The sequence below is a fragment of the Schistocerca nitens genome, chromosome 4 (genome assembly GCF_023898315.1).
Source record: "Schistocerca nitens isolate TAMUIC-IGC-003100 chromosome 4, iqSchNite1.1, whole genome shotgun sequence".
In the NCBI taxonomy this organism is placed as follows: domain Eukaryota; kingdom Metazoa; phylum Arthropoda; class Insecta; order Orthoptera; family Acrididae; genus Schistocerca; species Schistocerca nitens.
The window spans coordinates 720,947,571-720,968,946 of record NC_064617.1 but is presented as its reverse complement, the minus strand read 5'-3'; the positions used below and the strand labels follow the sequence as shown (position 1 = coordinate 720,968,946).

The window sequence follows — 21,376 nt, the reverse complement described above, 5'->3', positions numbered from 1 at the left end:
CGTGCCCTCCACCAGGCACCGTACTGTGGCTTGAGGAGTGTGTATGTAGATATACAAGTAGATTATTTGCAAGCAAACTGAATTATGGTGTTTCTGCACAAAGAGCAACTTTCCAATTCTCCACAGCTACTGATGGTGTCCTTTTCCCAGTGTGATTGGAGTCACTTTGTTAGTATGACTCACCTACAGTATTTTGCATGAAACATGCTCCAAACATCCATTTGATATAATTATCTCCTGAATGTTCAAGTGAAAATGTGTCACGAAAGAACAACACTGATGTCCTTCAGAAATTCTTGTTTCCTAGAAAGATAATTTTTTAATTAAAATAATCAATTAAGGACAATTTTTTGACACCTGTAGAGACAACTGCTACATTTCCCAGTGTATCATGATCATCTTTCGGCTGCAATTCTCATGTGAATTCCTCGCAGAATGAACTATTTGTCTCTCCCAATAAACCCACCATAGGACTGTATGTGATGATACCCATGAGATATCAGTGTCAATATCATGGACATTTTGAGCATTATTCTACACTACTTAAGCTAGTCTCCCACTGTTCAACCACATTTCATATTACCTCCAGGTGCCCAAAGTTACCACCAGCTTTAACACATGAGACAAAAGAACTCAAGTGGACATGGATGAAAGTGCTCATTCAGCTGATGGTACTGCTTCTCATTTCTGCAGACTGTCTGTTGGCTTCATGAAATCTGTTTCAAATAAAAATGTCTGTAAATAAAGGCTGTTGTCATGTTTTCACTGTGACAAATGGATGATCGATATACTACATTATACACACACTGCTCAGTTAGGAATTGTTTTATGCCAGGAATCCGGTACATATTGTGAAAGTCACTGACAGAGCAGCACAAATTAATATTTCACTGTTGACAATATGTTGGACAGGGAGCGAGTCAATAGCACATGCATTGTCCTCCTATAAAACAGGCTATAGAGTGCCATCCAAATATGCAAATATGACTTGCAGTTTGTGTGTCAAGTACCAGGGACATAAAATAATCTTAGTTTCACTACTGGAAGGCTGTCAGCTGGAGATGCTTCAGTCGTGAGATGGATGGTGCAATAATGCAGGATTGAAAAACTGTCCTCCACTTTGAGGAACACAAATTTTTCAGCTTCAAGACAAGTGATGGTTGATTATTTTAGGACTGCACATACATTTTTTTAAAACACATCTTTCTCACAACCATGAGCTGCATCAAAAAATATTTAGTTTCCAGACCATTATCGGGTACATAGCCCAACAGTTGCATATATTGTGTACATCTATATCAACTGACATGTGCATCAAGTATGACATCTTTATGATGTTAAAAATGATGTGGATATCTGTGGGACACAGGCTGTCAGGTGTACATGTTATTTTTGTAAAACACTAATAGGCCACACCTCTTGGTCATGCCTGATCACCAGTTCCATGTTTTCATCACTAGACAGTAGTGTCCACTAAGACCAAGAAGTGTTGCCATTTGTCATTTGACAGCTATAATACATATGCACAACAACTTTTGTACCACAAAGATCTACATCAATTTTAACATCACAAGGATTTCATACTTGACAAGTGTGTTATTTGACATGAACATACCTAATATGCCACTGGTAATGGGCTACATGTCCAGTATACTGTCTGACAACTAATTATTTTTACATGCAGCTCACTGTGTACAGCATGATGTCTTTCAACAAATACTCATAAGCTGTGGAGCACCAAGTACACAGTATTTATAATGTTATCTGTTATCTATTATATGAGGTTATTTGGTGCTATGCTTGAACACTATAAAGTGAACATATCCATTTAATACATGTACTATACATCCAGGTAAATGTTCTACAAAAATATTTTATAATGTGTATGTGACTTGTAGGATGACAATAAGAAATTATAGCTCTATGTCTGGTGGTAGAGCACCTTCCTGACGTGCTTTTTCAACATTTTTATAAAAATCAGAGAAGTCAACATATGGCTTTATACGACGTCTCCTGTCTGGTGGATTTCGAGTTGGAGGAAATACATCAGATGATTCAGTGGTGGAGGTGTCATTCTGCTGGTCATCTGTTGTCTCTGTTGCATCAGTTAGTGAATTTTCATTTGTTGTTGTTTCCTCACACACGCCAAATGAGGGCATCGGTACTGTAGTAACAACTGGATTGAAACGAACAACAGCATTTGTTGGTGAACTTAATGCATTTGGAAGAGGAAAATTGAAGTTTCTGACAAGTAGTGTGATATCATCTCTCTTGCCACCAACTCTTGACTGTCCATTTGAAGCTGTAGAGCCACTCATATAAACATCATGGTGAATTCTGACAATCTTGTCCACAACTGCCTGTGCTACACCAGTCAGTGTTGACTGAATACGGAACTGTGAAAAAAAAAATCATAAATGTTTTAGAAAACAAGAACTAATTATTTACAATTAATATAAGGGGATAACAAGAAGCATTTTTCTCCAGTATGGTATTAGACTATCCTGAACAATGTTGACAGATGCAATTATATACTGTATTTACAATGAGTGGGAACATATGATATTTATACGGCTATATACAGCTTAAGTGGCATGTTTCCTTAATGACAAAGCTTTTCCAAAAATGCACATAAAAATGCTGAAAACCCCTCACTTTAATTAACATTAACATTTGTTTCTTTCATTACCTTGAAGTATTTCCTGGAATTAAGTGCATGTGCATATGGGTATCTATGCAAACACACATGATATATCAGAGTAGTCTACATTTACATCTGGCAGTGGGTGGCAGAGTATATTTGCAGATGTAAATATGCAGTTAAACCAATACTGTTGGCACTGCTATTTGTGCCTTCTCAGTTTTATTTAACATTAACTTTACTACACACATGATTTAATAATTTAAAGACTAACAGAAATAAGCAAAAAATAATTGAATTTGAATATGTACAAGATCACAGTATATGTTGATAATATACCTGTTCAACAGCCATTTGAGCAATTTCTTTATTAACTTGATCCGTTCCTGTTGCTTCTTCAAGGGATTTATATAAGCCATCTGACATCAACAGAAGAAACCTTGAACAGATAACACAATTATTTCAATTAAATGTAGAGCAAATAAAAATCTTTACACAAAGCCTCACAACTAAGAATAAACAAAAATAAAAGTGACATCTACTCTTATGTATTACTGGAAAGTATTACCCGAATTGCAATTAAGTGGTACTCTACTTGTAGGAAACAGAGAATCACAAAGGAAAAAATAAAGTCAAAATGATTAAAATAATAAAAATGCACAAAATTTAAATCCAATTAAGATATCAACCAAACCCTCCCAGTCATATGAAAAGTAAAATTGTTAATTTTATTCATATTAAAATGTGCTGATGAAAGTACAATAAATAATAGAGGCACTGTGTCATCAAAAACCACATAAATAAGACTGAAAACTTTGCTAGCTTTCCAAAGCATATGCATGTGTGGCTAGGTTACACCATGTCAGCACTGCAGCTCAACTCAGGGGACAGGTTATGTCAATTGGAGGGTTTGGGAAGAGTGGCTGACAACTGGGAAGGAGAGGAAAGAGTTGCAAGGACAGGATTGGCACCAGTGAGCTTGTGTTGGTCACAGGCAGGGAAAAGATGTATGGCTGGCTCTGAGCACTATACGACTTAACTTCTGAGGTCATCAGTCGCCTAGAACTTAGAACTAATTAAACCTAACTAACCTAAAGACATCACACACATCCATGCCCGAGGCAGGATTCGAACCTGCGACCATAGCGGTCGCTCCGCTCCAGACTGTAGCGCCTAGAACCGCACGGCCACTCCGGCCGGCTGGGAAAGATGTATGCAAACACGGAAAAATGCATTCAAACACACTATGATGTTGAGAAGTGGATTTGGAGAGGGAGGTAGAACAGAGGAAGGGGAGATGGGGGAATAGGGCATGGGTGTAGGATGAGTGAGGTTAGAGCCATGGGGCACAGGCGAAGGTGAGTGTGGGGCAGGGGCTAGCAGAGATCAAGACTAGAAGGATTACGGGACTGAAGGATGTGTTGCAACATAATGTTAACCTCATATCTACTACTACTCATTATTTTTATCTTTCTTTGGTTTCATCTTATTCCATATTCTATGTTCTTTAGAATGTTCATCCCAGTTAACAGGTGCTGTAATTCTTCCCCATTTTTACGGAGGATAGCAATTTCACATGCAAGTGTTGTCACTGATACCCTTTCACCTTGAATTCTAACCCCACTCCTCAACCTTTATTTTATTTCTATCATTAATTCTTCAATGTATAGGTTGCACAGAAGGGGAGAAAGGCTGCATTGCCACCTTCTGCCCTTTTTAATTCACACAATTCTCTCTTGGTCTTCCATTCTTATTGTTCCCTCTTGATTTCTATATATACTGTACATTACCCATCTTTCTCCACAGCTAATATCAAATTTTCTGATCTTCCACAATTTTCCAATATCAAACACTAATACATTAATAAATCCTATGAAGATATCTTGATTTTTCTTAAGTCCTGTCTCCACTATTACCAAGTGCAATGTCTTTAAAGCTAAACCAATCATCATATAACAGATCCTTAATTTCTTTTTCATTCTTCTATATGTTATTTTTGTCTGCAAGTTGGGTTCATAAGGTGTTAAGTTGACTGAGTGACAGTTTTTGTATTTATCTGCCTTAGCTAGCTTTGTGACTCTTTGGATGAAGCTTTTTCTCAAAGTTTATAACACCAAAAACAATCAATTTTTGCAATATAATGTAATTGGATGGATAAAAAATCCACTCACCATGTGGCGGCAGACACACACATAAAAGGAGATTATAATTATGCAAGCTTTCGGAGCCAGTGGCTCCTTCTTCTGGCAGAAGGGTTGAAGGGGAAGGAAGAGGCATGAAGAGAAAGAAAGAGAAGTTCACCCCTCTTCCTTCCCCTTCATCCCTTCTGCTGGAAGAAGGAGCCGCTGGCTCCAAACACTTGCATAATTATAACCTTCTTTTATGAGTGTGTTTTCCCACCACTTGATGAGTAGATTTTTTATCTATCCAATTACCTTTTTTCTCAAGTTTGGTGCTTTGTCTCTAGCATAATACATTCTTCACTCTAACTTGTGTAATCATTTGGCTGCCACTTCCCCCAATGATTTTAGAAATTCAGAAAAAGTATTATCTATACCTTCTGCCTTGTTTCATTGCAAGTCCTCCAACACTCAGTGAATCTCCACCTACACTACTGGGTCAAATATGTTCTTCGAACAAACTGACACCCATTTCTTCTTATATCACATCAGCAATAAAATATAAAACTCCCTCCCCCCCCGCCCCCCTTTTCCTGTACAAGTCCAAAATATAGTCTTTCCACCTATTTGCTCTCACCGCTGCTTTTGTATTCTTGAAGTTGACACCTTTCCTTTAAATTTCACACTATTTAGACTTTTCTGTATGTTGAATCTGTCCTGTTGAGGACCACTTCCTTTTCAACTTCCTCACATTTTTCCTACAGCCATTTTACATCAGCTCCTTAGAACTTCCCAATGGCTTAGTCCCTTGTTTTTGTAGTCTTCAGTCCAAAGACTTGTTTGATGCAGTTGTCCTTACTAGTCTATCCTGTGCAAGCCCCCTCTTTTCCATTGGTTCTGCACTCTCATGCCTTTGGCTTGCTGAGTCTTCTGCCTTAAGGGGCAACATTATCAGAAAAAACTGATATAAGTGAATCAAATTAAACCTACCTGCATGATTCATCCAGAACTATTCCTCCATGGATTTCTGGCACAGCTATCACTGGTTCTGCCATTGCACAAGCCAACTCTTCGAATTCCTTGTAGCCACCTTTCACTAGATAATTACCCAGGCATCGTGTATTTTCTTGGTTACCCAAACGGGATCCTAAATACAGTTTCACACTGCAGTAACTCTAATGTGTAACAAAATACCAGTAATAAACACAAATTTTTGAAAATAGAAATTGACAGAAGGTTTATGACACGCCATCATAACACAGCAAACATTGAAGATATATTTAGGAAGAAGTCCCCAATTTAATTGTCCTTCTTGTCTACTAAAAGAGTCAACTACAAGGCAAAAATGTAGTGCTCTATGATGATATGACCCCATCACAGAAGAAATGTAATTTCCACCATTTTCACAAATGAGCAGAAAAACTGTAAGCTACCTTCTTAATAAAATACATTCAAAATGAAAACAAATGCTATACTAACAAAACCTGTGTGTTATGCTAGGGGCATCTGTTCGCCAACTGCCAGACAAGGAGAAACTGCAAAACACACACACAAACACACATGGGGGGGGGGGGGGGGGGGGGGAGATATCAGAAAATACATATAGTACAGAAAGCAATACCTGACATTTTAATTCCACATCACCACCAATAATGAGAGCTTGATAAGCAAGAAGATTAAGATAGGAGACAAATTAGTGGAAAAAAAGATGCAAATAGAAACAAAAGTTAAATAATGAAATCAGAGACTCCTGTCATCAAGAAAAAGGAAAATTTTAAAATAATTCTGAAGCATAACAGTGAAGTTGTTGTCAGCCAGATCAGTCTACGGAGTTCAGAAAAATCTCAGTAATCTTACATGGGGAATCTGTGAAACATCAATGAAATGCTTGTGAATAGATTAAAAGGGCCCTGTTGAGATATACTGTAAAATGGTTATATTCTTTTCATACAAGTTTTAAATAAGAAACACAAGCACTAGAGAAGAGGTGATAGGCCATGTATGGTCTATATAAACAGTCATTATTTCCTCATTCAACAGTACAGAAGAACTCTCCTAAGCACAGTGCTGGTGATGGCATATTTTTATTTTGTCCGAGGTATCACTTTTATGTATTATGGCAGTATAAGAAGAAGGTTCAGTTTAAATTCAAACAAACCTTGTCTTATGCGGTCAACATCAAGTCCCAGCCTTTTAAGTCGCAACAATTCATCTTCATTCCGCAAATCGTGGTCAGCACTCAGTTGTACAACACGCAGCACACCATTGCCATCAGTTCGGCATAACAGAGCACGGCTATCTCCTACATTCGCCACATAAAGTTTGCCAGCGTGCACAAGTGCAATAAGTGCTGTTGTCCCAGATGATATTTCACAGTTGAGGGCATTCAACTTGTCTACCTATAAGATACAGTGAAGACAACAAAAATTACATTTATTTTGAGTCCAATAGGAATTAAGAATAAAGTTATATTACCCATCAAAACAATGATATTTATGCATTTACATCCATGTTGGATCCGTTATTCAAAGTCAGTGTTATCTTTTTGCTAATTCTTGTACATAATTATGGTCATCATCCCGAAAGTTCCTGCGGTCCAGCTATTCTGTACTACAGCCATGTGTGAACATGATTTCATTGGACTACTTCTCCCTGCAGGGTGGTGCTGAAAGAAATCTCTTCACTATTTAGCACTGCTGAAATAATAAGTTTACTCCTTTCTTCAATGATTCTTCTACATCTGAACAACTCAAGTCAAACAAACATCAGACGCGTTTTTTAATAACATACTGACAATTACGAAACTCAATACATTTTGACACATTTCAGGCAAAGTCTACCATCAAAATAAGTCAGTTCAAAGACAGTCTTAATTTGTTCTGGCCCTTGACAGTGTCAGTGACCCTCTTGCTCCGAGGAGTTCACCGCACCTTTCACAGATACCAACAAAGCACCACTCATCATCCACAGCCAATGACAATTTTCATACTTTGTTGCAGATTTTGGCCACCATGTGTCCATATATTGTCTGCAGCCACTTCCCCCACTCACTTATGTTACACCAAGTTAACACAGAACATGACCACCTTTGACCATCAGGTTATACTACAATGCTTGGATATGCAAATGATTAGCATTTCATCACAACCTTAAAAAGTAGAGAGGAGTAATGCTATCTACATTCTTTATACAATGAAAGAATCTCATTGTCATTCTCATTCAGAAATCACATCTGAATGCTGGTTGTTTGGGACAAGATTGTGTTATATCTCACATAAGGAGGAGAAGTGCATACTAGCACAAATTAGAATTAGAGAGTAGCACGATCGTGCTCTATTGAGATTGTGTTTTATCATTCAGTGATACTGTTGCTCACATTGGTCAGAACCCCATGACTGTCATACGAATATGGAATCAGTGGGTTCAGGAGGGTCATACTCGATATCGTGCAGGATCTCAGTGGCCCTGCACAACTAGCACCAAGAGCACAGCCATACTGTTTGCTCAGCCACAACATGTAGCTTGACTCAGGAAATGGGCTGTTTTGCAGCTTGGCATGTATCCATATGGACAGTGCAACAATTTCTGAAGCACCACAGACTGTCAACACAGTGAACAGTCCTGTGGCTTTCCTTACATGGCAGCAGAGAAAGGCACACTGACAGTAGTGAGCTCAATGAAACACTGCAAGCAGGAAGAGCCCCACACTGTCTTTTCAGACAAGTTCCAGTTCTGTGTACAACATCACAATGACCAAATGCATCCATGTGTGGAGGCTACAAGAAGAACAAATGTTGTCAGACGGCATTCGTCATCATCATACAGGCCCAGCATTGGCATAATGGTATGGTGTGCCACTGAGTACACAACAAAATCAATTCAGGTTTCTAAAGCAGGTAACTTGAATTGCAGATATTACCACAGCCATGTTTGGAAGCTGTAGACCCCTACTGTTACATCCATGAGTAAAGCCAAGTCTGAACTACATTGCTATTAACAAAACGGGCAACTGTTAATAACAAAACAGGCAACAGTAGTGTCTTTAGGCATGGCAAGAGGAGCCACAGACCTGGGAGCAGGCTGGCTGACCACAGTGACGTGCTTGACAAGCTAAAACCTATACGCTATAAATGCACAAATAGGGCTGTGTGTACTTCTGACAATGGGATCCTTGATTAGGATTGGAATTAAAGTTGATAGGCAAACAGCAATTCTGCTTAGAGAGAGAGTGAGGGACGAGAGGGAGGAAGAAAGATGGCCTTCTGGTGGTGACAGCACCACATCATGAGAAGCCAATCAACATTTCAGCATGGCAATAAGTGGTGGGGTCAAAGGGGAAAATGGAACAAAAATTGGCAGCAGGATGCTTCGAGGGAGAGGAGATCAGTAGGAGAGTGCTAGAGAGAAGTTGAGGGTGTATGACGTGAGGTGCTGCAGGCAGGCAGCTGGGTGAACCAGAATTCAATTTAGAGTTAGCATCAGGAGCTGATGGGCAAATAGGCAGTAGCCATGAGATTTTGAGTTGAGTCATGTGGGTCGCATTTCTTAGAACATACAGAACAGTGTTTGTCATCCACCATCTCTATGCCAGACTTGACCGCTTAGTGGAAGCATCTCGTCCAGAGGATTTACTCGTTGTATTTCTGAATAAATCTCAGATTGTTAAACATTTCTGGAGAGTTACTTCAGTTACCTCCCAGCCTTTTACCTTTGACGCCAGAGACTGTAACATCTTAGGTAGGTCAAAAGTGTCCTTCTCAACACTAAGGCATTGTTACAAACCATGTCACTCTGTGATATAAATAAATTTTGGCGCAATGTGTGGGTTACCACACAGGCACTTAGGCATTTAGGAGGTAGGATCCACTGATGGAAAACAGTAGGCATTGCTACAGTGACTGTGGAAACCTGCACAAAGTTGTGACAACTCGCAATTTTCAACAACAGCAGAGTCCAAGAAGAAGTCCGAGCAGTGCAGGGCTACGACAGTATGGTGCAAATCCACAAGGCACAGGGGGCCTGAGCAGCCAGAGGTTTGTGGGTTTGAAACCAAAGGTCCAGGCTCTGTAGTGGCAGATGCAAGAGAAGCGGGCATAGTAGCAATGGCAGCCAAGACAAGCTATGGGATCGGTGCAGCCATGCAGGACACCAGCCAACACATCGTAACATCGCAGGCACACGGACAACACATGAGCACCGAGCGACACAGCACAGTACAACACTCTGCACTACAAAAAAAGCAGTACCTACCAAAACTTGTTATACTTATATTGTATCTTTAAAGTATTAAGAATGTTAAATTTGGTAAACTGCCCCAAAGTAATGAAATTTCTTCGTCCACCAATAGTGGTAGAATGTCAGTTAAGGCGGCTTTGTGTATCATTTCAAAAATGTTCGAAGGAAACAAGAGAGACGTTAGGGAGTTTATCAAGAATGTGGATGTGGCATTCAATCTAGTTAAGACAGAGGAACATGAAACATTACTGAAATTTTTTAAAGCTAAAATAATCAGTGACACCAGATCAAGACTGCAAGTGTGCGAAAGAATTGGTACATGGGAAGAAGTAAAGTGTGTCCTGGAAGAAAATTATGCAAGTAAACAAACTATAGACTACTATGTGTGTAAAATATTTCAAGCAAGGCAAAGATGAAGTGAACCGATCTCATTGTGGGTAAGCAGAATTGATGAAATGCAAAAAGATTTCCAGGAAGCCGAAAGTCGAGTCACAAGTCGGGAGAATGTGAAAGGTGCCACAGTGTTGGTAGATTCATTGGGAGAGCTTGATTCATTCAGGGTCTAAGTAATAACTGAGTTCAAACAATATTTTGAAGCCAAGGAGACGAAATTGGTTTGGCAGTGGCATTGGACTTAGCACTATAAGAGTAAAGTTGATATTATCAATGAAAGAGAGAGGCCTGACACCAAGGCTAATGTTTAACTGTCAAAGGAGAATGGTAAAGGGCTCAAAAGAAATTAAGAACTTGAAATGTTTTATATGCAGTTGGAGAGGTCATACTGCAAGTAAATGTAGAAAGAATATGCCGGAGGGGAGAGTACAAATAATGACCAGTAAAGAGTTTACCAATTTTTGTTACAGGTGTGACCAGCAAGGTCACACTGACACTGAATGTCAGGCAAGACTGAGGAAAGTAACTCCTATAGATGTCAGAGAATTTTGGGGAAATTGCAGAGAAACCAATGGAGGTTTACAGGAATGGAGGTGTCCACAATGCAACCTACCGCGTAATTGTGGCAACCTGTGCATGCGAGTACAAGATGTAGCATGTTTCAAGTGTAAGCAGCAAGGCCATTATGCTAAGGACTGTCACATAGTGCCCTGCCTGAAGAAAAGACAGGGTGCAAGTATCAGATAAAACAGGCAAAGAGGTACAGGGAAATTAAAGGGCAGCAAGGTCGCACATTTGGGCACTATCGCAGTAAGTAAGCCCACAGTTAGTATTATATTGTGTACAATAAAGAAAGTACTTAGTTATTGACAGGTACAGAAGCACAGTTGTGTTTGTTAAAGAGAACAAGTACGCCAGTTAAGAGAGAAATTAGAGTCAATGAAGCAGAAAGGCTTTGGTTGAAAGGCGTAACAAGTGAAGCGGTAAGTACAATAGGTACAGTGAAAATACATTTAAGTCTTGAAAGTGCTCGAAAAGTTGGTCAGAAGTTTCATGTGTATGGGTCAGGATTAGACATTCCATATGATGCATTGATATGCAGAGACTTCCTAACAGAGCATAAGGTCATGTTAGACTATGCGGAACTAAACTATAGCACTACTGAAAAGGAATTGTTGGCTATAGCATATACAGTGAAATAGTTCTGCCTGTGATATATGTACAAAGGTTCACAGTGGTAACCGACCTTAAGCCATTAACTTGGATATTCACTGTAATGGATCCGAGTTCGAGACTCCTGAAGTGGAGACTGAAACTCGAAGAATACAACTGAAATCAAGAAGGTTAAACAGTAATGCAGATGCTCTGAGCAGAATAAGGCCAGAGAAGAAGGAAGACAAATACGAAACAGCATGTGGAGACAGAGGAGATGTCTGTAGTAAGAATGAGTGGGGAAGGTAATCCCATGAATGTGAGACGAGCACAACTGTTGCCAGAAATAGAAAAGGAAACAGATAGCGAAGAGGAAATTAGTTTTGAGGAGAATGAACATACTGAAATAAATCCCTTGGGAGTGCACCACAGAATGCATAGGACATTAGAAAGAATAAACACTTACAAGCAGTGGTGCGGGATGAAGCACAATATTTAAGATTATATTCGAAAGTGCCATCCCGTCAGAAAAATAGGTACACACAAGCAAAAATAAGAATGCCTTTAGAAATTACTGACACAGCTGAGGCTATGTTTGGGAAATGTACTATGGACATTGTAGGTACTCAGATAAGAGGTACATGTTACCTTTCAGGAAAAATTAAGCAAATTTACTCTAGCAGGGTCTACTCTAGGAATTGAAAGGTGAGATACTGAAACAGTAGCCGAAGCATTTGTAGAACATATAGTATTAAGATTTGGAATTCCATCAGTTCATTTAACAAACTAAGGGTCAAATATCTTAAGTGATGTTTTTAAAAGATTGTGTAAAGTGTTCAATATTAAGCTTACCACCCAGAATCTAACAGTGCTTTAGAAAGAAGACATGGAACACACACTGAATATCTAAGACACATTGTCACACACCTGTGACAAAGTTCATGGGACAAGTGGGTACCGTATGCAATTTTCATATTTAACAGTACACCACACAGCAGCACAGGGTACACCCCATTTGAATTACTGTATGAGAGGGAAAGTAAATATGCCAGGAGTACTGCAACAGAATCAACACAGGTAAGTTATTATTATGAATCATATGTCACTTAGGTTAAAGGTGAAAATTCAACAGCAACACAGAATAGCAAGAGAATCAATAGTAAAATGTAAGAAAACTAGCAAAAAACAATATGGTATGAAACAAAATATAAAAGAATACAAGGTAGGAGACATAGTGTTACCTCACGATGAATCGGTAAGACAGGGTAGATCTAGAAAGCTATATTCACAATGGTAAGGGCCATGTGAAGTAATAAAGGTTGATACTCTGAATTTAGCCATAAAAATTAAAAGAAACAATGGTATGTGCAAACAGACTGAAACAGTTCTTTTAAATTTCAAGTACAGCACTCAGGTGGAGAATTGCCCAGCTCCTCATAGTGACAGAACATACACCATATATGCATCAGAATATGTACTGAATGACTTTCAAGTGACACAGTTTCCAACTTCTTCAGGGCTACACTATCATAAAGTAGGACAAGTAGAGATGTACAGCACTACTTGGAGAACTGTGACATATGTAAATTTGGATTCCATAACATAAAGGTTTCAGAAAGCAGAACAATATGGTAAGAGAGCGGGCAAAGAAGCAGACACACATTACATCAATTAAATGCAGGTTTAATACAGTGTCGTTTATTAGATCAACACATAACACATCATGTAGAGAGAATCACAGGTCTGCAACAACTAGAACAGCAACTGACAACGCATGAGACAAGAAGAAAAAGTGGAGTGTTGAACTTCATAGGCCAGCTAAGTAAAATGCTATTTGGCATGTTAGATGAAGCAGATGCAACTATTACAAGAAAAGAATAGATGTTGTTGAAAGAAACTCAGGAGGGCTACTGAGGTTGACAAAAGAGAAAGTGGCAGTGGTAAAGGCTGCATTGGCAGGAGTGAACAGGACTGTTTATATGTTAGACTCAAATTAACATGCCTCCTTAAAGATGGCTAGGGAAAGACTAGAGTGTTTCATGAAAGCATATGTGAAAGAAACCAACATGGGATTTAAAAGGATAGCTTCCTTTGTAACAATAACAGAACAGATTTTCAGCAGTATTTGGCCAGATCAAGGAAGAATACAGGCAGATGATAAATGCCATTCTGAATGCACAAAAGAGCCTACTACAGCCTCACGTAATCAATCCTGTCCTGATTGTAAAGTATTTAAGTTTAATATGCGATGAACTAAAAGATGTAAAGTTTCCTGTTCCTCTAGCTTAACCATCAGGTTATTTACTATTAAGGACAATTAACTTAGATGTTTTCATTTACAGCAGTACATTAGGATATGTATTCAACATTCCATTGATAGATAACAATAATTTTAATTTGTATAAAATACTTGCCCTACCGAGAGATTTCTGAAATGAAAGGAAAGTATGTGTACATACAGCCAGACAACGAGTTCTTGTTGATAGATGAGTGCAAAAGGCAATACACAAAACTTTCATTGGAGTGGCTGAACTGCAAATAATTAAGTAAGAAAACATAACTGTGCAGAAAGTCCTTTGCATTGTTATCCATTCTGCTCATGAGGAGTGCGAAGCAAGTTATTGCAACCAATGAGAGAAATTCCGGAAGATTGCATGCGAAGAATAGTTTCACTGAATCAAAGCATTTGGATACGTCTAAACAGTAATTAAAGTTTATATGTAGCTCCAAAAGAAGAAGGATTACCAGTAATATAACAAAAAGGCCATAATACCATAAACAAATTTAGAATTTGATTATTATATTGTAAATGAGGAAAAGAAAAATGTTTCAGCGTTGAACTTAGTTTTATCTTTAGAACATGTAGTAACACAACTGGACGATTTAAAAATCACAGGCAAATGACTAGACAATGTCCAGAAAATGGCCGACATACAGGAGGAAGGTTTGAAATACTCCACATATCTTACACATTATTTAGTCAGTACATATATCACCATGACATTAATCATACTAGTTATAGTATTATGTTGTTTTAGAGTTCAAATGTTATAAAGAATGTTCTAAGAGTATATGGAAATATTTTGAGGACACTGACTGTTGTGGAAAGATATGCATATGAAACACTATTGTGAATCAGTATCTCAAAATCAGTTCGGCTCAGAGACAACTCAGTAGAGAGGCCGAAGATGTAGTTATTTACGAAAGGTATGCAAAGGACCAAGATCAGTCAATATCATTTATAAACAGATGTTAAGATGAACAGAAATTGTAAAATATGGAAGTAAAATGTAATTGTTAAAATAACATAACAGTACAAGTTGACGAAATAATTGAAGTAAATGTACCCATGCATTAATAAACATAAATTATGAAATGAAATGTCAGTGTCAGTGTTAATGTTTAATATCAAGATGTTAATCTCAAATATCAATGTTTTAATGTAAATTTGTTAATGTCAATGTGTCGATGTAAAAGTATTTCAACCAAGATACGTAAAAGAAGCAAAACTAATGTAAAGTCTGTAGCCTTATTTATCAAAGGTAAATAAAAAAGACAATTGACGCTACTCTGAATATTAGCACCAATTCTGCTGGTGGGGAAGGTGTTATATCCATGAGTACAACAAAATCTAAATCACATTGTTAATTACAAAATGGGCAACTATTAATAACAAAAGAGGCAACATTAATGTCTTTAGGTGTGGCAAGAGGAGCCACAGACCTGGAAGCAGGCTGGCCGATGCCAGGCTGATAGGTAGTTGTGCTTGATACTTAGCTAAAATTTGTAAGCTATAAACGCAAAGAGAACTACAAGTACTTCTGACAACAGGGTCCTTGATAAGGACTGGAATTAAAGTTAATAAGCAAACAGCACTTCTGGTTAGAGAGAGAGAGCATAGGATGAGAAGGAGAAAGAAAAAGGGCCTTCTGGTGGGGACAGCACTACATCATGAGAAGCCAACGCAGGGCTTAGGATGCAGTGTGTGACCATATTAAAAGAGGCGTCTCTACCTCTTCACCCAGGCTCTGAAGAACCACTGAAGAATAGTGCACATTTACAGCTAATAAGAAGGCAAGTGGCCCTCAGCATAATGTCATGCAATAGATGGTGGGGTCAAAGGGGGTAAAATGAACAAAACTTGGCAGTAGGATGTTCCGACGGAGATCAGTAAGGTAGTGCTAGAGAGAAGTTGGGGTAGTCTGATGTGACGTGCTGCAGGCATGCAGCTGGGAGAAACAGAGTTCATTGCAAAGTTAGCAACAGGAGCTGATGGGCAGACATGCAGTAGCCATGGGACTCTGAGTTTAGTCATGTGGGTCACATTTCTTAGAACAGACGGAATGGTGTTTGTCATTCATCGTCTCTGTATAAGACTTGGACGCTTAGTGGAAGCATAGCCAGAGCAGTTGGGTTTTACTCATTTTATTTCTGACTAAATCTCAGATTGTTAAATGTTTCTGGAGAGCTACTTCAGTTACTTTCCAGCCTTTTACCTCTCACACTAGAGATTGTAACATCTTAGCTAGGTCAAAAGTCTCCCTCTCATTACAGCCAGCCATCTAAGCCATTGTTACAAACTATGTCATTCTACCTCAAACAAAACCCATGTTTGGGACGCAACACTATGTTGAATCTCCAGTTCCCTATGAGGGGAAATTTTGTGGTAATTAACCCACATGAAGTGTCATTTTAGGGCACTTTCAAATGTTAGCACTAAAACAGAGCACTAAATTTTTATTATTTAACTAGCTTAGCACCCACTGCTTCACTTGCATAGTCTGTATGGTCTGCATGATTTTTTATTTTTTATTTAATCAAATTTTTACTTTCACAAATTGCAACACCTTCCAAACTTAATGTGATAATTAAGGCCATAGAAGCAGGGTCTTTTCTGAAAGTGCTTCTGACCAAATACCGATTTTGGTAACTGGAGTCCACGGCTTTTGTTAATTGTGCCCTTTGCATTCTTGTGGTGATATTTCCATAGAAACTTTCATCCTCTATTACATATTTCTTTATATCAAATTGAGAAGTGGAATATCAATTTTCATAGATTTAGCTTTAAAAATTTTAATATTACAAAATACTTTCTTAAAAATTTTCATCCCCATCCCCTTTCCGATTGAATTTCCAAAAGCAGCGAATCCTTTTTTTTTTTTTTTCCCCCTAACAGAGAAGCCAAATACAATTTTTTTTATAAATTTAGCTTTGAAAGTGCTTTCATAATGAAAAATTTTCATCCCCTATTTCACTCCCTTACACCCACATCTAGATCTACAACATACTCTGCAAGCCACCTAACGGTGTGTGGCGGAGTGCACTTTTCGTACCACTAACTGAGCTCTCCAACCCTGTTCCACTCACAAATAGCGAGTGGGGAGAATGGTTGTCGGTAAGCCTCTGTATTGGCTCTAATTTCTCAAATTTTCCCCTCATGATCATTACACGAGACTTACATGGGGGGGAAGTAATATGTTGCCCGACTCTTCCCAGATAGTTCTCTCTCAAAATTTCAATAGTATATCTCTATGTGATGTACATTGCCTCTCTTATAATGTTTGCCAATGGAGTATGCTGAACATCTCCGTAACACTCTTGTGCTGGCTAAATGATCCTATGACGAAACGCGCTGCTCTTAGTTGGATCTTTTCTATCTCTTCTATCAGTCCTACGTGGTAGGGATCCCAGATAGATGAACAATATTCAAGAATCAGTTGAACAAGTGCCTTATAAGACACTTCCTTCATTGATGAGTTATGGGACTTAACATCTGAGGTCATCAGTCCTCTAACTAACCTATCACACACCTCCATGCCTGAAACAGGATTCGAACTTGCGACCGTAGCGATCGCGCAGTCCACGACTGAAGCGCCTAGAACCGCTCGGCCACACTGGGCGGCTGTTCATTCCACTTAACATCACTCTGGATAGTTGTTGTTGTCTTCAGTCCTGAGACTGGTTTGATGCAGCTCTCCATGCTACTCTATCCTGTGCAAGCTTCTTCATCTCCCAGTACTTACTGCAACCTACATCCTTCTGAATCTGCTTAGTGTATTCATCTCTTGGTCTCCCTCTACGATTTTTACCCTCCACGATGCCCTCCAATGCTAAATTTGTGATCCCTTGATGCCTCAGAACATGTCCTACCAACCGGTCCCTTCTTCTTGTCAAGTTGTGCCACAAACTCCTCTTTTCCCCAATTCTATTCAGTACCTCCTCATTAGTTATGTGATCTACCCATCTAATCTTCAGCATTCTTCTGTAGCACCACATTTCGAAAGCTTCTATTCTCTTCTTGTCTAAACTACACTCCTGGAAATGGAAAAAAGAACACATTGACACCGGTGTGTCATACCCACCATACTTGCTCCGGACACTGCGAGAGGGCTGTACAAGCAATGATCACACGCACGGCACAGCGGACACACCAGGAACCGCGGTGTTGGCCGTCGAATGGCGCTAGCTGCGCAGCATTTGTGCACCGCCGCCGTCAGTGTCAGCCAGTTTGCTGTGGCATACGGAGCTCCATCGCAGTCTTTAACACTGGTAGCATGCCGCGACAGCGTGGACGTGAACCGTATGTGCAGCTGACGGACTTTGAGCGAGGGTGTATAGTGGGCATGCGGGAGGCCGGGTGGACGTACCGCCGAATTGCTCAACACGTGGGGCGTGAGGTCTCCACAGTACATCGATGTTGTCGCCAGTCGTCGGCGGAAGGTGCACGTGCCCGTCGACCTGGGACCGGACCGCGGCGACGCACGGATGCACGCCAAGACCGTAGGATCCTACGCAGTGCCGTAGGGGACCGCACCGCCACTTCCCAGCACATTAGGGACACTGTTGCTCCTGGGGTATCGGCGAGGACCATTCGCAACCGTCTCCATGAAGCTGGGCTACGGTCCCGCACACTGTTAGGCCGTCTTCCGCTCACGCCCCAACATCGTGCAGCCCGCCTCCAGTGGTGTCGCGACAGGCGTGAATGGAGGGACGAATGGAGACGTGTCGTCTTCAGCGATGAGAGTCGCTTCTGCCTTGGTGCCAATGATGGTCGTATGCGTGTTTGGCGCCGTGCAGGTGAGCGCCACAATCAGGACTGCATACGACCGAGGCACACAGGGCCAACACCCGGCATCATGGTGTGGGGAGCGATCTCCTACACTGGCCGTACACCACTGGTGATCGTCGAGGGGACACTGAATAGTGCACGGTACATCCAAACCGTCATCGAACCCATCGTTCTACCATTCCTAGACCGGCAAGGGAACTTGCTGTTCCAACAGGACAATGCACGTCCGCATGTATCCCGTGCCACCCAATGTGTTCTAGAAGGTGTAAGTCAACTACCCTGGCCAGCACGATCTCCGGATCTGTCCCCCATTGAGCATGTTTGGGACTGGATGAAGCGTCGTCTCACGCGGTCTGCACGTCCAGCATGAACGCTGGTCCAACTGAGGCGCCAGGTGGAAATGGCATGGCAAGCCGTTCCACAGGACTACATCCAGCATCTCTACGATCATCTCCATGGGAGAATAGCAGCCTGCATTGCTGCGAAAGGTGGATATACACTGTACTAGTGCCGACATTGTGCATGCTCTGTTGCCTGTGTCTATGTGCCTGTGGTTCTGTCAGTGTGATCATGTGATGTATCTGACCCCAGGAATGTGTCAATAAAGTTTCCCCTTCCTGGGACGATGAATTCACAGTGTTCTTATTTCAATTTCCAGGAGTGTATTTATCATCCATGTTTCACTTCCATGCATGGCTACACTACATACAAATACTTTCAGAAACGATTTCCTGACACTTAAATCTATACTCGATGTTAACAAATTTCTCTTCTTGAGAAACGCTTTCCTTGCCATTGCCAGTCTACATTTTATATCCTCTCTACTTTGATCATTATCAATTATTTTGCTCCCCAAATAGCAAAACTCCTTTACTACTTTAAGTAATCTAATTCCCTCAGCATCACCCGATTTAATTCGACTACATTCCATTATCCTTGTTTTGCTTTTGTTGATTTTCATCTTATATCCTCCTTTCAGGACACTGTCCATACCATTCAACTGCTCTTCCAAGTCCTTTGCTGTCTCTGACAGAATTACAGTGTCATCGGCGAACCTCAACGTTTTTATTTCTTCTCCATGGACTTTAATACCTACTCCGAATTTTTCTTTTGTTTCCTTTACTGCTTGCTCAATATACAGATTGAATAACATCGGGGACAGGCTACAACCCTGTCTCACTCCCTTCTCAACCACTGCTTCCCTTTCATGCCCCTCGACTCTTATAACTGTCACCTGGTTTCTGTACAAATTGTAAATAGCCATTCGCTCCCTGTATTTTACCCCTGCCACCTTTAGAATTTGAAAGAGAGTATTCCAGTCAACATTGTCAAAAGCTTTCTCTAATTCTACAAATGCTAGAAATGTAGGTTTGCCTTTCCTTAATCTATTTTCTAAGATAAGTCGTAGGGTCAGTATTGCCTCACGTGTTCCAACATTTCTACGGAATCCAAACTGATCTTCCCCGAGGTCGGCTTTTACCAGTTTTTCCATTCGTCTGTAAAGAATTCACGTTAGTATTTTGCAGCTGTGACTTATTAAACTGATAGTTCAGTAATTTTCACATCTGTCAACACCTGCTTTCTTTGGGATTGGAATTATTATATTCTTCTTGAAGTCTGAGGGTATTTCGCCTGTCTCATACATCTTGCTCACCAGATCGTAGAGTTTTGTCAGGACTGGCTCTCCCAAGGCCGTCAGTAGTTCCAATGGAATGTTGTCTACTCCCGGGGCCTTGTTTCGACTCAGGTCCTTCAGTGCTCTGTCAAACTCTTCACGCAGTATCGTATCTCCCATTTCATCTTCATCTACATCCTCTTCCATTTCCATAATATTGTCCTCAAGTACATCGCCCTTGTATAGACCCTCTATATCTACATCTACATCTACATTCATACTCCGCAAGCCACCCAACGGTGTGTGGCGGAGGGCACTTTACGTGCCACTGTCATTACCTCCCTTTCCTGTTCCAGTCGCGTATGGTTCGCGGGAAGAACGACTGTCTGAAAGCCTCCGTGCGCGCTCTAATCTCTCTAATTTTACATTCGTGATCTCCTCGGGAGGTATAAGTAGGGGGAAGCAATATACTCGATACCTCATCCAGAAACGCACCCTCTCGAAACCTGGCGAGCAAGCTACACCGGGATGCAGAGCGCCTCTCTTGCAGAGTCTGCCACTTGAGTTTATTAAACATCTCCGTAACGCTATCACGGTTACCAAATAACCCTGTGACGAAACGCGCCGCTCTTCTTTGGATCTTCTCTATCTCCTCCGTCAACCCGATCTGGTACGGATCCCACACTGATGAGCAATACTCAAGTATAGGTCGAACGAGTGTTTTGTAAGCCACCTCCTTTGTTGCTGGACTACATTTTCTAAGCACTCTCCCAATGAATCTCAACCTGGTACCCGCCTTACCAACAATTAATTTTATATGATCATTCCACTTCAAATCGTTCCGCACGCATACTCCCAGGTATTTTACAGAAGTAACTGCTACCAGTGTTTGTTCCGCTATCATATAATCATACAATAAAGGATCCTTCTTTCTATGTATTCGCAATACATTACATTTGTCTATGTTAAGGGACAGTTGCCACTCCCTGCACCAAGTGCCTATCCGCTGCAGATCTTCCTGCATTTCGCTACAATTTTCTAATGCTGCAACTTCTCTGTATACTACAGCATCATCCGCGAAAAGCCGCATGGAACTTCCGACACTATCTACTAGGTCATTTATATATATTGTGAAAAGCAATGGTCCCATA

At 40.3% G+C, this 21,376-nt stretch overlaps 1 protein-coding gene across 3 annotated transcripts in view; it reads right to left on the bottom strand.

Annotated features, from left to right (window-relative positions):
• Positions 1-843: 843 nt before the first annotated feature.
• LOC126252848 (TGF-beta-activated kinase 1 and MAP3K7-binding protein 1-like) overlaps positions 844-21,376 on the bottom strand; it is a 109,325-nt gene continuing 88,792 nt past the window's right edge. For 2 of the 3 annotated variants that reach the window (XM_049953798.1, XM_049953799.1), the window contains 4 exons: positions 6,920-7,160; positions 5,752-5,908; positions 2,981-3,080; positions 846-2,396 (listed from right to left, as the gene is read on the bottom strand). In XM_049953798.1, coding sequence (XP_049809755.1) covers positions 1,914-2,396; positions 2,981-3,080; positions 5,752-5,908; positions 6,920-7,160 — 981 coding nt within the window. In that variant the 3' untranslated portion in view covers positions 846-1,913. Of the gene's footprint in view, positions 2,397-2,980; positions 3,081-5,751; positions 5,909-6,919; positions 7,161-21,376 lie in introns of all 3 variants that reach the window. The other variant, XM_049953797.1, reaches the window with a different exon arrangement.